Below are 16,577 nucleotides of genomic sequence, written 5' to 3'. Positions count from 1 at the left end.
GTGTTTGTGGTCTTCACTGGTTTATAAAACTGCCCAGCAGCGGTTTTCAGGTCCGTTCGTTCATTGGACGGTGAGTTTTAACTATGTTCTTTTAACTTTTAACTGTGTTTTATCAAGAACAATGTCACCCTCTTTATCTAATTTTGTAATGATAAGGTCTTCCTGTTGACACAAAGACATGGTTCACGGGGATTTCTGCCTAGCGTGCCCCAACGTCTAGTATTTTTTTCCTCAATTATTATTTGTAGAAGTTAATTAAAACCAGCTCAAAACCAAATTGTTTTTATGACCAAGTCTCAGCACGAATGACGTCCTCAATATCGACAATGCAATATACCAATAATTACTGCATTTATATGCAAACAGCTGTCAGAAAACATACAAAACATTTCCCATCCTGTCAACAATGCAGAAGGCTCATCAGCAGGATGCTAAATCACTTTACACATACTACGCTACTCACACCTATCAACCCAGCACTTTCTGGGTCTTTCAATTCTCCTCCTGACACCCATTGTACACCTCTTTCATCAAGCTATTGTTCCCCATTCGTCCCATACGACCAGACCACCTTAAAACACTCTGATCCATCACTTCTCTTACTCTAACATTTATACTACTGTACTTCTGTGTATCTCCACATTTCTCAGCCTTTCTATTTCTTTTACGTCAATTATACTTGGCAAATAGTTCATCTCAACTGCTTCAACGTTTCCTTCATTTGCAACGACCAGATACAGTTCACTTCCATAAAGGAGAAGTTGGCATAACAATCTCTTCAAACATTCGTCCGATGATAAGGCTTACGCTCAGGAAGGAACTTTTGTTCCACTGCCAACTTTAAATATAAGAATTATTTTCGATTTACTGTTCATTTTTATGCTAAGTAAGTTTATGTAGCGCTTGAGAATCTTCCCACGTAGCAAGTGACACTGGTGTGAGAATTATCATATCCGTCTGGTCAGGATTTCCTTTTATGAAACTCTCCAGTCCCGCTCTTCGTTCGTTCGTGTTTAAGGAGGTAAGGCTGCACATAAAGAGCTTTGAATACAACTTTATATACCATCCATCATTTATAGAACTATCTCAATATGGAGAAATGCTAAAGGGCCTTCGTTTTTATCATAAATCGCAAATGCAAATTAGAACCATAACTACAAGTCTGTAAGCTTAAATAACCTAGGAACACTTCCTGCCAATGTTGACGTCACACTCAAGGATAAAAAAACTTGAAATGGACAGAAATTCAAAGGCCAAGACCTAGTTAGTTTCTCTTTGTCTCACGTGCTGTGCAAACGTATTTTCTTCAGTTATGGATTGGACGTTCATTTTCTTCGTTTGCTGTCTCCTTTTCCTCGATTCCTTGTCTTCTGTCCACTCAGGTAAGAGAAATCCTAATTATTATTGCTTTACGTATCAATTTTTATCATAATATATTATATATATAATATATATATATATATATATATATATATATATATATATATATATACACTGTGAACCTGGTTATTGGATCCCTTGAACAACATGACAGCTGGACATCTGGCTTCATTTATCCGGTGCAAAAATAGCTATGACGGAAAAACCTCCAACTTTATCTAGTTCAATCATCAAAGAAAAAGAAAGAAATTATAACAATGTGGGGCTTACTCAGCATGAAACTGTTTACCCACCTTTAAACAAAGGGAGAATACACAGAACAGGGAAATCTGAAACATACAGGGATTCCACAGGTTTGCAGTAGTAGAAAAGACAGTTACCAAACTGAACAATCTTAAGGTTGTTGATGACTAATTCCCACATGCAAAGATTTACACTCCATAGATAAAGAGAGAAAAGACAGAGATGGGTTGTTTTACAATTTATTATTTCCCCCCATAAGTCACATTAGGCTTCTAGTTCAGTTCGTCAAAGACAGAATTTCAGTCTGTCTGTCTGTTAGCATTAGCCTATCAAGTCAGTTAGAAAATAACTGGCGAATGATGACCTGATTGTGACGAAGTTTGATGAAAACAGTCTCTCGAAAGCTCCCCTCCAGATGACCATGTCTCACTCGATTCAGATGAGGGTGTGGCGATACATCACTATATAAAGGACAACAGGTCATGAGTGACATCCACAAATGGGTTACCAGTTGAAGGGAGGCCTCAGATTTCACAAAAATCAGTCCATGTGTTCTGCTGCTTCTCCCCAATCGGTTTATTTATCGTGACTGCCAAGCAACTGTTTGCTTACAAAATATTCAATGACGCAGAGTTGGTGAGTAACTCCTTGAAAAGCCTTAATGTGCAGCTGAAATCTCTAACTGAAATGTATGGCTATTATTATTATTATTATTATTATTATTATTATTATTATTATTAATTATTTATTAGGCGACGTGTGCCATCATTTCTTACAATCGTGTTTCTCCCAGTTCCAACTGGAAAATTATGGCTGAGGGTAGGAGTAGATTGATGTTGATGGATGGATGGATGGATGGATTTAAATTTAGCCAGCACCTAGCTAGCATGGGCTCTTGCTCCCAGAGCAGCCCGTAACTGTGGATAGTTTCTGTAATGAGATGAGAAGGGTTGTTATAGAAATAAAGGAAGAAAAGGATAGGCAGGGTTACAAAACCTATTAAACCTTACGGTGCCCATCAGTAGGAGGAAAAGTTCTACAGCAGAAAGTCCTGGTTGAGTTGTAGAGGACCAGGAAGGAAGATGGAAAAATTGCAGATCGAGAAAAAGTTGAAAATCTAAGGAGGATGCTCCAAAGATTTCACTTACTCAGGAAAATTAAGAATTTTTTGTTGTGAGATTTGAAGGGGCAGCTGTTACTCAAAGCTATGAGGTTTGGATGAGGTGGGGTTGGATGCATTTCAGCAGTGTCTCTCTGTCGACAGGCTTTCCTGTCAGTTGCTCGAAGAGAATGATGATTCCTTCAATTGTGAGAGTTATGCAACTGTCACTGCTTGTTGTGGCACTGGCTGGAACTTCGGAGGAGGAAAGAGAAGGGTGTGAGGAATGGGTAAAGGAAGGGAGAGAATCAGGTTTGGGAGGTGGAAGGAGGTTTAGATTAGAAGGAAGGGAAGGGGCTGGCACTGTTTCATGTGGCACTGGCGTGTAGCCGACTTTTCCTCTTGGAGTCTGCCGCTGCTTCCTTGGTCTGGGTGGTGAGTGCTGCTGTGGTGTTGCTGGAGGTGGTTGCTGTGATTTTGTTCTAGTCATCTCCACTCACTGCTTGGGTTCTGGAGTAGATCTTGAAGGTCTCGGAGGTGGAGGAGTGCCCTTCATCTTTGCAAGTCTTTCAAGTCTGGCTCTGCAGTGCTTGTTCCATGCATGGTGTTGAAGGGAACAGTTTGGGCACTTGCTTTTTACTGTCTCTCCCCACTTGTAGGCGTCAAGGCACTGCTTTGCAGGGTGAGATTTGCTGCATATACCGCACCTCTCCTTTGCTGTGCAGCGGCTGCTATGGTATCCAAATCTCTGGCACTTGTAGCATCGTAGTGGCTCAGGTGTGAAGGTCTCTGTGGGGATGGATTCCCATACTCCAAGGGAAATTTGGGCCGGAATATCTCCTTGGAAGATGGCGACGACTTTTCTTGTGGGATTTCCAGACTTCCCAATGCATCTCTGGGCTACTAGCACATTCTGCAGCTGTAGAATGGGATCCAAAGGCAGGGCAGTCCGGTACTTGGATATGATCGCCTTTCCAACTCTCTCGGATGGATCCAGCAGTTAGAAGTCAGTGTTGGCTTGTAGAAAGTCCACTGTTTCCTTCATCTTCGGTGTGATGATCATGTCGGCAGCCAGATTGGGTTTCACTGAGATGTTCAGCTGTGGATTGCTTTTCTCCAGCTCTGCTACTACTGCATAAGCAGTCAGCTTTCCTTGGGGACACACTCGGTATTTTGGAAGGGGTGGCAAGGGATTGGTTGCAGGAGAAGGGTTTGGGAGGGGGGCTTCCTCCTTCAGGTTCAGCATCCTCCTCTTGGCTTTCTTGGTTTTCGTACAGTTGTCCATCCTTCAGCATTGATAGCAGGTTCATCAACAGGAGCGCATGATGGCAATGGGTCGTTGACAGTCGAGGATGTCTCTGGTAATTCAGCGTTGGCAACAGGAGGGCAGGACATCACTTGGCACTGAAAGGAAAGGTGTTCACCAGGAAGGGTTGGCTGGCACTGGGGCCAATGAACTGCTTCCCACTCGGCATAATACTGGTATGACAGGTCTTCCTTTGGCAAACGGAAATGGCGCGGTTTGGAAGCCATGCTCGGGACCTAGGCTCTAAGATGTTCTCTACGAGAGAGCTCAGCAGAGACTGATGTTGATGGATGGGTCTACTCAATATATAGCCAGGGGTGGGGTGCTGGTCTCTCATTGGCTGGTGAAAGTTTTCTTCAAGCCAACTTTTCAGGCATGAAGGTCATGCTGCTGTAGTCTCGCTGACCGGCGGGGTAGGGGCGTGGCATCACTGGGCGGTGCGTGACGTCACGGCCTGGTGTTCAACATCTATTCCCATTGGTGGCAAGATTCTTTGTATGATCTGGTGTTTCTAGGCTGGGGGTGTCACTTGTTCTGGTGCAGGTCACAGGTCTTGGTATTATTGAACTTCTTATATTTGTGGGGAGGAAGAGCACTTCCTGAGTCGTATTCAGACTGGGCTTCGCTTTCTGGATGAGGAGCATCTCTAACAGTCGTAAATGTCGCAAGTCTGGGCCCTCCCAACTATCGTGGTGTTTTTGACAATTCTGTCATGGGAGATGATGTCCTGGTGTGTTTCTGGTATGGATTTTTATCTTTCCTTCTTGTGCATGACATGAAATCCTCTTTGACAATTTCATAATGGTCATACCAATGTATGAGCTGGGAGATCCACGGACAGGGCATTTAAACTGGTAGACCACATTAGTTTGTTTCAGAGGATCTCTCATAGACGGGGTTGGGTATTTTTCATGATTAAGTCTCTCGTGCACCGATTTTGATAGTAGACAACGAAGTCCATCTTGGTGTCAACTCTGGTGAGGAGTACATTTTCTGTGATGAATTTCCTCATGATATCCTCATCTTCTTGATATCGTGGGTGGATTCTCGCTTTGTAGTACAGCTTGATTTTCTGCTGGGGATGAGTCTGCGGCAACAAACAAGTAAACAGAGAAGTGCGAGCAGAGCTGGATCGACGGTACGATGAGCAAGAGAGGCTACGGCCCCATCCCCAGGATAAAAACAAGCTGTACTACAAAGCAAGAATGCACCAGTGACAGCGAGAAGATGAGAATATCATGAGGAAAATCATCACAGAAAATGTATTCCCCACTGGAGTTGACACCAAGCTGGACCTCGTCGTCTACTATCAAAATCAGCGTACGAGAGATTTAATCATGAAAAATAACCCAAACCCGCTGACAAGAGGTCCTCTGAAACAAACTAATGTGGTCTACCAGTTTAAATGCCCTGTCCATGGATGTCCCAGCTCATACAATGGTAAGACCACTATGAAACTGTCAAAGAGGATTTCATGTCACGAACAAGAAGGTGCCTTAAAAATCCATACCAGAAACACACCAGGACGTCATCTCCCATGACAGAATTATCAAAAACACCACGATGATTGGGAGAGCCCCAGACTCGCAACGTCTACGACTACTAGAGGCGCTCCTCATTCAGCAAGAGAAGCCCACTCTGAATACGACTCAGGAAGTGCTCTTCCTTCCCACAAATATAAGAATGGCAATAATACCAAGATCTGCGACCAACGCCAGAGAAAGTGACACCACAGGCCTAGAAATACCACATCAGATAAAAATTCATGCCATCAATGGGAATAGATGTAGGAGAACACCACGCTATGACATCACGCAACACCTAGTAATGCCACGCCCCTACCCCGCCGGTCAGCGAGACTACAGCAGTGTGACCTTCATGCCTGAAAAGTTGGCTTGAAGAAAACTTTCACCAGCCAATGGGAGACCAGCACCCCACCCCGGCCAATCAAATTTCAGCAAGAGGCCTACCCTCTGCTGACCCCCACTATATATTAAGTAGACCCATCCATCAGCCGTGAACATACCCAGTTGGAACTGGGAGAAATGCTGGCGAAATAATTGTATACTTCAATTGACAAATACACATTGTAAAAATTCTACAGATTATTATCATTATTATTATCATTTCATCGCAGCTTCAGAAACTAGGACCACATCAAGGGGTAATTCAATGACCTTCCCTCTACCAGAGGAGGAAAATGTTGTGGTTGCATTCTTGACGGAAGGAGCACCTAGCCAGGGATCTCTCAACTACAGACTATCCGTCCATGGAAGAGAAATAGACACAGAGAAGTTAGATTACTCGAACTCCCCTTCACAGTGGAAGCCTCTCCTCTTTGTATCCAAAGAGGTGAGTTCATCGAAATGACTGACGAAGTTTGCTAAGGATCACAAAAGTGAACAAGTTCACTTAGAGTGAATTGCGGATAGATTACACAGGCTTAAGTCGATTTTCACAAATGAGTACATGCTTTACTGCTAATTTACCTTTTCTAGTAACAAATTCATCCATGAATATAAGACTTCTCACACTATTTTCCTTATAAATGTTATTCTGTTCTTTTTTCTCAAGGCTGTAAGAAAACCCTCTTGGAAAGATTTCTCGATCCCAGAAAAAGACAGAGAATTAAAGGGACGACAAGTGGAAGTATCAAGTTGGCATGAAGTGAAATGGCAAGTTCTCAGTCTGCCCCTGAACGACTGTAAGTAATATTTCTTTATGAGCAATTTAATACAGATTCTTATATTACATGATGATCATTTTCAGAGGTTAACTGGTATGAGGGAAACAAGATTACCCTCAAAAAAAGTTTAAAATCCTCTCTTGATTAGCTAAATTTTTTACAATAGTCTTGATAACACGAAAATTAACTGTACTAACATTTTTATTATTCATATCAGTGCAATGTCTATGCTAGGTTGTTGGGCAAAAATCCATGTAAATAGACGATGAACGGTACATTCAAGGGACGACCGTACTTTATTGAATTACTTCCGAAATTCTTGTCATAACATGTAATGAAAAAGAGGCTTTCAAATTAAAATTTTCAGACACTAACCTTAGCAATACTATCTGCTTACTGGCCTAGCTATGTTGGGTCTGTTTTTGTATAGTTTAAATATTTTCGTATTTAAGATACTTGCTTTAAGAGTTTCATTTCCTTATATATATATATATATATATATATATATATATATATATATATATATATATATATATATATATATATATATATATATATATAGTCTTGGTAAGCTATATATATATATATATATATTGTCAAGCGGTAAACCTCGCACACACCATCTCATCCTCGCATACTAATGCAAATACCCATATAAGAATAATTTTACTTCTCTTAAAATAATATTCATTTTATTTCTTTTGTCTTAAATATAGTTGTGGGTGGAAATTTGCCACTATTTCATCTCCTCTTACTACTACCCCATTTGGGAGAACCTTTCATCCTTTCTATGCCCTTGTTTCTGCCAAAAGACCTTGATCGCAGGTGCTTCATCTGGAAGATGCTAACCCTGCCTGAGGCAGGCACACCCAAAGGGAAAGTGGCTCCCATACTGGCAACCGACCCATGTGACCGGCGCCATATGGAACACCTGGCAGATGACCCGCATGCCCCGCATGTGGACCATATAGAAAATGGGACTCCAGGTGAACAACAGTAATGCCGCCTGGAATGAACAACAACGTAATCCTCATGAGGGCATAAAAGGAGGAATGCCGACCCTCTCGGCCGCAGAATAACCTCAGATTCAGAATACACTGGAACTGAACCAAGGCACTTGGTCCTCCACTTGCTCCATGAGCTGTCCCCTTTTGTCTTTCCATGTGGCTGTCCTTTAGCCGAGAATGTTCCTTTGTAGTGAAGACCCTTAACGCTACCTCACCCCACTGGGCCCCCTTGAGGACGAGGAATCTGTCTCCCAACGAAGGTAATGTACCGATGCCAAGGTTCTTAAGTCAGTCATGTCCCTGTTAGTCTTTTTCTATTTTTTCCGTTTCCTTTTCTAAGGCGATATACCTACACTGGGGACCTGTATTGTTTTCAAGTTGTGTTAATGTAAAGATAACTACAGTGAAGTGATTTACTAGTTTATTACTTGGAATTAGAGTCACCATAATCTATGACTTTTCTTGGCACCTTCTGTGCACTACCTCAATTCCTTAATTTATGCTACGTATGCACCTATGTAATCACGTGTTCCCGATTACAGATAGGAGTTAACCTGCTGTGGATCTGACCATCATCTTGTGTGCACAGTGGTATAACCCCTATTTTCTCCCCTTCTGCAGTGCCCTTTTGAAGCAGGCCTTTTGAGTTTCATCAGGGAAGATACTGCAGTTATATGTTATCCATTTGGAAAGACAGGATTCTGTTTACCTGTCCTAAATTACGCATCATTCTTCTTCTGATATGTATTTTTATGTAAATATAATAATTTAAGTGAAACCTAAGTGTTTACCTGAAATTCCGCACTTTGAAGTAGGCCTTCAGTGGACAATTTTGCATGTTTTTACTGAACCAGGCCTAAGAGTCAGATACAGTAATTTTTCAAGGAAAGTTTTCGTTGCATTCAGGCGTAAAACATATCAATATATCAAATATAAGGAGCCAACAAAAATGCCAAAATGTAGAAAATAAGGGCTATACTTCAGAGACCAAACTGTCTCTCTCCTTAGGCATAGTGAATGAGAAAAAGTTACAGAAAAGCAGTATTTATACCAGCAGGTCCATAGGTCACTCCAGTTGATAACTTCTCTTTAATCTTCTTAATCGTTAGTTGGAGAAAGATTTTATCTATAATATCTTAATCCTAGGCACCTCTTGAGAGATTCATGAGAAATTGTCAACTGGAGTGACGTAAAGGCTGACCTATGGACCTTCTGGTTTAAATACTGCTTTTCTGTAACTGTCTCTGATTCACTATTTACCTGAGGAGAGAGACAGTTTGGTCTCTGAAATATAGCCTTTATTTTCTACATTCTGGCGTTTTTATGGGCTCCTTATTTTGAAGGAATTCTGTTTTAACAGAAAATATTTCTCACACACACACTCACATATATACACACACACACACACACACACACACATATAATATATATATATATATATATATATATATATATATATATATATATATATATATATATATATATATATATATATATATATATATATATATATATATATATATATATATATATATATATATATATGCATTTCTGCAAAGAGATTAACTGTCATTTATGACTAATATGAATTTCACTAATTTTGTGAAACAATCAACTTGAGAAAAACTTAGGCAAGCTCCTTTTGAAAGTAAATTTTACCCAACATATTTTAGGAAGAAGTCAAGAGCTTTACTTCGTACTGCACTGTCGATAATGTTCTGAAAAATGATTGCGTGAAAATCTATACAATTCCGTTATTGATTCTCAATCTGAGGATCACGTTACTACGTTTACATTTACAACTGACACACTACAGTGCCATTTATGATTTGTGAATTTATATGATATTCTCGTGGAAGCCAAACTGCACAGTGCAGAAACAACTCTTGTGAGGTGTTTAGTTAAACACTTTTAGTTGCCTGAAAATTAACATGAATTCGATGTCATGCAAGTTGTGAATTCCATCAACATGAAGCAACCGAGAAAATTCAGTGCTTCAAAAAGACGATTCATTCACCATTTGTGTTATAAACTGATGGAGAAATTACGGTAGTAGGTAATGGTTCCATAATCACGTAATTATGCAGATTTTTGTCTGGTGCTTTTTTGGTTAAAGGTTAGATCACTGCTCCAGCTCTACTAAGTTTTGAGAAAAAAGCAAAACTAAAAGAAGTGATAATTAAAACTATACAGCTGGAGAAGATGTGAAAGGTGAAGTAATGGTATACTTTAATGATTTGATTTTGTATTTCACACTGAGCAAACATTGGCAAAAAATTAACTAATAAGGTAGCCATTGGACACCTTTCTAAGGACCACATTTTTCAATCCATTTAGTGTGTTGTACCACAAACATAAAGCTTTCTCTAAAGAGAGTTAAAGACAACTATAAAGCTGCTTTATCACTTCTGACGGAAGAATGTACCTTTGGCATTTAGTGCACTGGGAACATTTTTATTCTCCAGTCGTAAACCTAATAAGGACCTGATAGTTGTAATCACTCAGTCACAGAAAATGTACCCACGAAAGTTTAATTGGCAAGATAAAAATCAGTGACCATATATCAAAATATATTCGAAATTTGCACATTTATTTATGTTAGAATAGAGTTTTATTCTTATTTTCATCATGAACGAAAATTTTTTTCTTCCCAAGATGATGTGACTGTGATATCTCCTAATCAAGAATCACCTCTCAACCTTCCTGATCATTATTGTGTATGGATAACCCTCTGGAACAAGAACAAATTTGACATTACTGTTCGTTTCTATTTGAGTTATGAAAATCCACGGACAACAATAAACTATGAATTAACTGCCAATGAGGGTTGGATGATTATGTCCATATCTACAGACGTAAGCATCCCATAATTGTATAAGTACTCTCCCATTCACTCACTGTCATCTTTAAATCTAAATACATTTGCCTAATTGTTGTTTATACAAGAAACAATTTTTCAATCTGATAATTTGCTCACATGTACAGCCAAATGTAAGGATATATTCTCATTATCAAGAAGAACGCTATATTTCCATGAAAGAAAATTTTAGACAGCTATATTTTTTTTCCATAAATCTTCACTACATGACATTTATTTTTCCTTTTCATTTCACAGATCATCATCTATGGAAATGGATTGCATCATCTGTGGGGCACTCAACTAGAAGGACTCGACCTGAGGATAACTACGAATCACCAACTACACCTTCAAGCGTTCCCAATGCCTTTAGAGCCACAAGGTGGGTGTGGATGTGTGTGTGTGTGTGTGTATATATATATATATATATATATATATATATATATATATATATATATATATATATATATATATATATATATATATATATATATTGTAATTTTAAAGCTGGGGTCTTGCTAGATAAATGGAGTATACTATGATGATACGCAACTTACCTTAATTACCACAAAAATCTGGACCCTGGCCTTGGGGACTGCTAAAATTACAAACAATAAAATAAGCCTGCAGGGCTACCTGAAGTTGGGAGTGATTAGATAAAAACTGGGGTTTAAATCAATTCATTATATTTACAAAAGAAAACACATCAGAAGAATGGTATTGTAATTCTGGGGTAATGGGGCGAGAGCAAATGACGGTGAATTTCCTGGAGGGAGTGTATTGGATTTCCCACTTCAAAACTTGTTGATAACGAAGTAGCGAGGGCCACTACACGCACACAAGGTGACACACAGATCCACAGTTGGGTATTTATATCTTGCAACCGAAACTCTCACGGTTACTTAACCGAAACTAGCACTGTAATGAAGGAATTGAGGAATTGCATAGATGCCTAGACTGAACTCGAGTCCAGTGACTCGAACATCATATGATTACATTACAATCCTTGAAAATGCTTTGCAGATTAAACAGCACAAAATATAAAGCAATACAGGTATCACTATAATTATATCGGACTATGAAAAGAAAGGAACATACTTGGAGGAGAACAGGGAACGTGGCTGACGAAAAATCTTAAATCCTGGTACTTTACCTTTCTTTAGGAGCTGAAGTTCTCTTTTTATGAGGGCCAGCGAGGTGAAGGGCAAGTGAATTAATTCACAACAAAAGTTACTTTGGATACTGCCCACCGTGTGTTGAAAATAGGCAGTTTTATAGAGGAAGGCCCTTTATAGCTTCGGAAGTTACGGCTTTCTCTTCCTAGATGGTACTGTGATCACTCTGCCCGCATGGAACTGAAGGCAGCATGGTTCCAATTTCAAAATGGCGGAACGCACGTGGTCAGCCTGCCAGCTGGCCTGCCTCGGGCGACGATTAGCTCTGGTCGGGTCAACACCTGGAATTAAGGGATTTCCGACAGCACTTTGGACAAGAAAGGGGTTAAAGGGGTTCCCCCAACAAAGCAATAGTGAGAGAGGTTTTAGAGGCGAATTTGCCTACAGTGAATAACTAAATTGACGTGATCGAATTACTTAGTCCTTTTTACTTTGAATTATTGCCTGAAAGATGGCGTAGAGGAATATTCTTAGGGAATATTATTAACTATATATATATATATATATATATATATATATATGCATATATATATATATATATATATATATATATATATATATATATATATATATATATATATATATATATATATATATATATATATATATATATATATATATATATATATATATATATATATATATATATATATTATATATATATATATATATATATATATATATATATATATATATATATATATATATATATATATATATATATATATATATATATATATATATATATATATATATATATATATATATATATATATATATATATATATATATATATATATATATATATATATATATATATATATATATATATATATATTATATTATATATATATATATATATATATATATATATATATATATATATATATATATATTATTGCATTTTATTTATAAATATTTATGCAAAGACTACTGTTTATAAACTATTACTTCCCTTTCCTTTGAGAGTGTATTTGTCAAAATAACCACTTGATGTTTTCACTTGAAATACTGCAAGAATTAAAATCTTAAAATGAAGTATTTAGCATTGAAGAGCTGTATTACGAATTAATTAATTGGAAAAGGCTACATAACTCTTTTCAAGTTAATTTACTGCCTGCATTTCATTACAGCAGTATATTATCAGGAAGATGTGATGATTATTTCATGCTCCTGCATAAAAGAAGATTTTTCTTTCAGAAACACGTAAACTTCCCGGCACAACTACAGGAATGTATACAGCCACACCTATAGGCTCATCTGAAGGTCCACTTAAACGTACACCTACAGTAAAACCTCCAATCAAAGCTGAAGGTCCACTTAAACGAACACCTACAGTTGCACCTCCAATCAAACCTGAAGGTCCACTTCAACGAACACCTACAGTTGCACCTCCAGTCAAACCTGAAGGCCCACTTATACGAACACCTACAGTTAAACCTCCAATCAAACCTGAAGGTCCACTTATACGAACACCTACAGTTAAACCTTCAATCAAACCTGAAGGTCCACTTATACGAACACCTACAGTTAAACCTCCAATCAAACCTGAAGGCCCACTTAAACGAACACCTACAGCTACACCTCCAATCAAACCTGAAGGCCCACTTATACGAACACCTACAGTTAAACCTCCAATCAAACCTGGAGGCACAGCTACAGGCATACCTGTAAGCACACTAATCATCATCGGTGTCGTGGTGGCATTGTTGGTTGTCGTAGCTGCGTCTTACCTTTGCTACAGGTGTTACTTCAAGAAGCAAAACGAGACAAGACCTGAAGGTAAGACTCCCTGAGGAATCTTCCCCACTGCGTTTTATCAAAGACCGGAATCTATGATGAGGGTGGTCACTATCTGAGCCACTGGATGCAAGTGTCCCAGAGTTCACAATTTATATTAATAAGAGTCGTATATATATGTTCACAAATAATTATCTTAATAAGCAAATTCTAATCTAGAGCAGAAACGGGAAGACTTACAAAAGGGCGATGAGAAAGTGGAAACTGATCTCATTCCAGTCTCTTGATGCTTTCCTGTTTCCCTGCTTTTCCTCCTCTCCCCCTTAACCACTGGCTTTGTTCTGTCTCACGTAAGCTAATTCTGCTATCTGTATTTTAGAAAGTGCACCGAATGCCTTGGTCAACATTGATCCATTGTCCTCTGATGCAGGGATAGCAATGGAAGAACACCCCGGGACAGTCTCCCACCCTGGTTCTGCTCGACCAAATTTGCCTCATAACACCGAAAACCCTCTTTACGGAAAAATAGCACCACGTGACGTCACAGGAATAGCACGTAAGCAACCATTTTGTGTTTGCATCAGTTTCAGAAGGCTCATTTTTTTCCCTCAGAGAGAGAGAGAGAGAGAGAGAGAGAGAGAGAGAGAGAGAGAGAGAGAGAGAGAGAGAGGAAATGACAACCCGCGAAGAATTATGCTTAATATAAACGGAATTAGGGTTAAAAGATGCCATTGCGCTTTCTTGACTGTTATGTATGAAGCATTGCTTTCTACACTATACAAATCGGTCACAACTACTGTTCTTATTATCATTAGTAGAGCACTGAAGTAGTTGTAGTAGCATAATGAGCAACTATCCAGATTTAAAGGTTTTCAGCATTTCCCTAAGCACGTGATATGTTTGTGCACATGTATGCATGCGTATACACATACATACGTAATCACCATTTATATTTGGGTTACCAGAGGAGGAAATCCTCATTTTTAAAAGTCTTTGTTTACGAAGAGAAGAAACATCAGTTGTGTGATAGCCATTATCTTTAGATTCTGAAAAGAGACGACATCCTGTTTGAGCCATGAGACACCGCAAATCAGAAACTACTTGTTCTCAAGACCAAAAATGGACTTTAGTATTCCCTTTGAATTCTCTTCCACTGTAAGAAATCTTTCGAGTACACTTGCATTACTAATATGACCAGAAAGTTTTATTGCACATGGATGATATTTAGAATTATATTCTTTTTTAACGTCACTCACGTACAAGCCCTGCTGAATTGAATGTGTTTTCGGTCTTCACAATGAGCTTTTTATTGCAGCTCATGATAGTGTCAGCCCAGATATACAGAGCAGGTTTGTTTTCAGATCGGTTTCTTTTTTATTTTACTTCCCATAGTTGTCATAGGATATAATTACTTGTGCTCCATGGTTTTAATGTTTTCAGTTCACGATCAAATTCACGGGGAAAGCAATAGGTTTGTATCTTTCTCGAGTTAGAATCTGTTCCGCTCTTCCATCAAGTTTAACTTATTTTTTATTTCTTTATTTTAAGGCCCTCTACATAGGGACAGATTACCACGCTTCCATCGGCTTCCACTTGAGAAAGAATCTTGCAAACCCTGAAGAGGCCAAGTGCCAGACACCACCGAATCTTCAGAGCTACAAGGGATGAACACGGAGGGCAACTTTTCGAGTTTGCCTTTTAGGAATCGGGAACATTCCTTTCTGCTTGTGTGTATATGTGCTTCTTTATACTGCCCATAGGACATCAAATTTGTATATAATAACTGCCAGTGAAAGTGAAGACAATGTGAATGACACCAATTTCCAAAACAAAAAAAAATCTTTACCTAGTCCTCTGTTAAAAAAGAGTCCAGCCTTGTATATAAGTCTTCTTTTATTGAGAGATATGGTTTGACAATTAAATATTCTAATAAAAATATTGGTATGGGTGGATGAGAATGTGGCCAAGAAAGCGCACGAAAATTTCCTCATTAAACAAGAGGAATCCTTTTCTGAGCTGAAGGATTGTCAGGGGCATTCCTATTTTACGTCTTTCATAAATCACAGAAAATTGGCAGGAAAGGGCTGGTTATTCTGAATGGCTCTCAGAGACAAATGTATCCTTTATCATTCCATGTTTGTGGTCTTCACTGATTTACAAAACTGCCCAGCACCGGTTTTCATGTCCTTTCGTTCATTGGACAGTGTTTTAACTATATTCTTTTAATTATGTCTAAATGGTCCTTAGCTTCATAAGTGACTGCATTATCAAGACCACTGTCACCATCTTTATCTCATTTTGTAATGATAAAGTCTTCCTGTTGACACAGAAATGACTTCATGGGGATTTCTGCCTAGCGAGCCCCAACGTCTAACTGTTTTTTTTTTCCTCAATGTTATTTGTAGAAGTTAATTAAAACCAGCTCAAAATCAAATTGTTTTTATGACCTAGTCTGAGCACATATGATGTCCTCAACTCTGATAAGGTAACAGCGCAGTCACTGCCGTATTCATACACAAACAGCTGTCAGAAAACGCACAAAACATTTCACATCTTCACACCAATGCAGAAGGCTCATCAGCAGGATGCTAAATCACTTTATACATAATACGCTACTCACCCCTATCTACCCAGCACTTTCTGGGTCTTTCAATCCTCCCCCTTCTAACACTTCAAAATTATACACTCTTTTCATCAAGCTATTGTTCCCCATTCGTTCCACACAACCAGACCATCTTAAAACACTCTGATCCATCATTTCTCTTACTCTAACCTTTATACTACTTCCGCGCATCTCCACATTTCTCATCCTTTCTTTTTCTTTTATGTCAAATATACTTAGCACATAGTTCCTCTCAACTGATTCAACTTTTCCTTCATTTGCAACGACCAGCTGCAGTTCACTTCCATAAAGGAGAAGTTGGCTTAACAATCCTGTCATGCATTCGTCCTATAAGCCTTACAAACAGGAAGCAACTTTTGTTTCACTGACAACTTCAAATATAAGAATTGTCTTTGATTTCATGTTTATTTTTATGTTAAGTAAGTTTATGTAGCGCTCGAGAATCTTCACACGTAGCTAGT

At 38.6% G+C, this 16,577-nt stretch overlaps 2 protein-coding genes across 3 annotated transcripts in view; one reads left to right on the top strand and one right to left on the bottom strand.

Annotated features, from left to right (window-relative positions):
• LOC136855427 (uncharacterized) overlaps window positions 1-16,577 on the bottom strand; it is a 144,657-nt gene that overhangs the window by 22,183 nt on the left and 105,897 nt on the right. The window lies entirely within an intron of this gene.
• On the top strand, window positions 1,186-15,922 carry LOC136855259 (uncharacterized). Of its 2 annotated transcripts, none has more exons than XM_067132157.1 (8): window positions 1,186-1,382; window positions 6,166-6,380; window positions 6,603-6,732; window positions 10,377-10,576; window positions 10,837-10,960; window positions 12,954-13,535; window positions 13,873-14,049; window positions 15,042-15,922. In XM_067132157.1, exons 1-8 carry the CDS (start codon window positions 1,313-1,315, stop codon window positions 15,110-15,112), a joined length of 1,569 nt encoding a protein of 522 aa, XP_066988258.1. In that variant the 5' UTR covers window positions 1,186-1,312; the 3' UTR covers window positions 15,113-15,922. The 2 variants fall into 2 exon arrangements, with proteins under 2 accessions (XP_066988258.1, XP_066988259.1); XM_067132158.1 differs by having other exon boundaries at window positions 1,187-1,382; window positions 13,924-14,049.

This window comes from Macrobrachium rosenbergii, chromosome 31 (genome assembly GCF_040412425.1).
Source record: "Macrobrachium rosenbergii isolate ZJJX-2024 chromosome 31, ASM4041242v1, whole genome shotgun sequence".
Taxonomy (NCBI): domain Eukaryota; kingdom Metazoa; phylum Arthropoda; class Malacostraca; order Decapoda; family Palaemonidae; genus Macrobrachium; species Macrobrachium rosenbergii.
Note: the sequence above shows the minus strand (reverse complement) of the source record. Positions and strands in the feature narration are given on the sequence as shown.

What these genes read in the sequence shown, in the direction of transcription:
- LOC136855259 (XM_067132157.1), top strand. Translation starts at nt 1,313, where the DNA reads ATGGATTGGACGTTCATTTTCTTCGTTTGCTGTCTCCTTTTCCTCGAT. An exon ending in CAGTCTGCCCCTGAACGACT is followed by an intron (nt 6,733 to 10,376) that starts GTAAGTAATATT and finishes TTTCTTCCCAAG; the next exon opens with ATGATGTGACTGTGATATCT. An exon ending in AATGCCTTTAGAGCCACAAG is followed by an intron (nt 10,961 to 12,953) that starts GTGGGTGTGGAT and finishes TTTTTCTTTCAG; the next exon opens with AAACACGTAAACTTCCCGGC.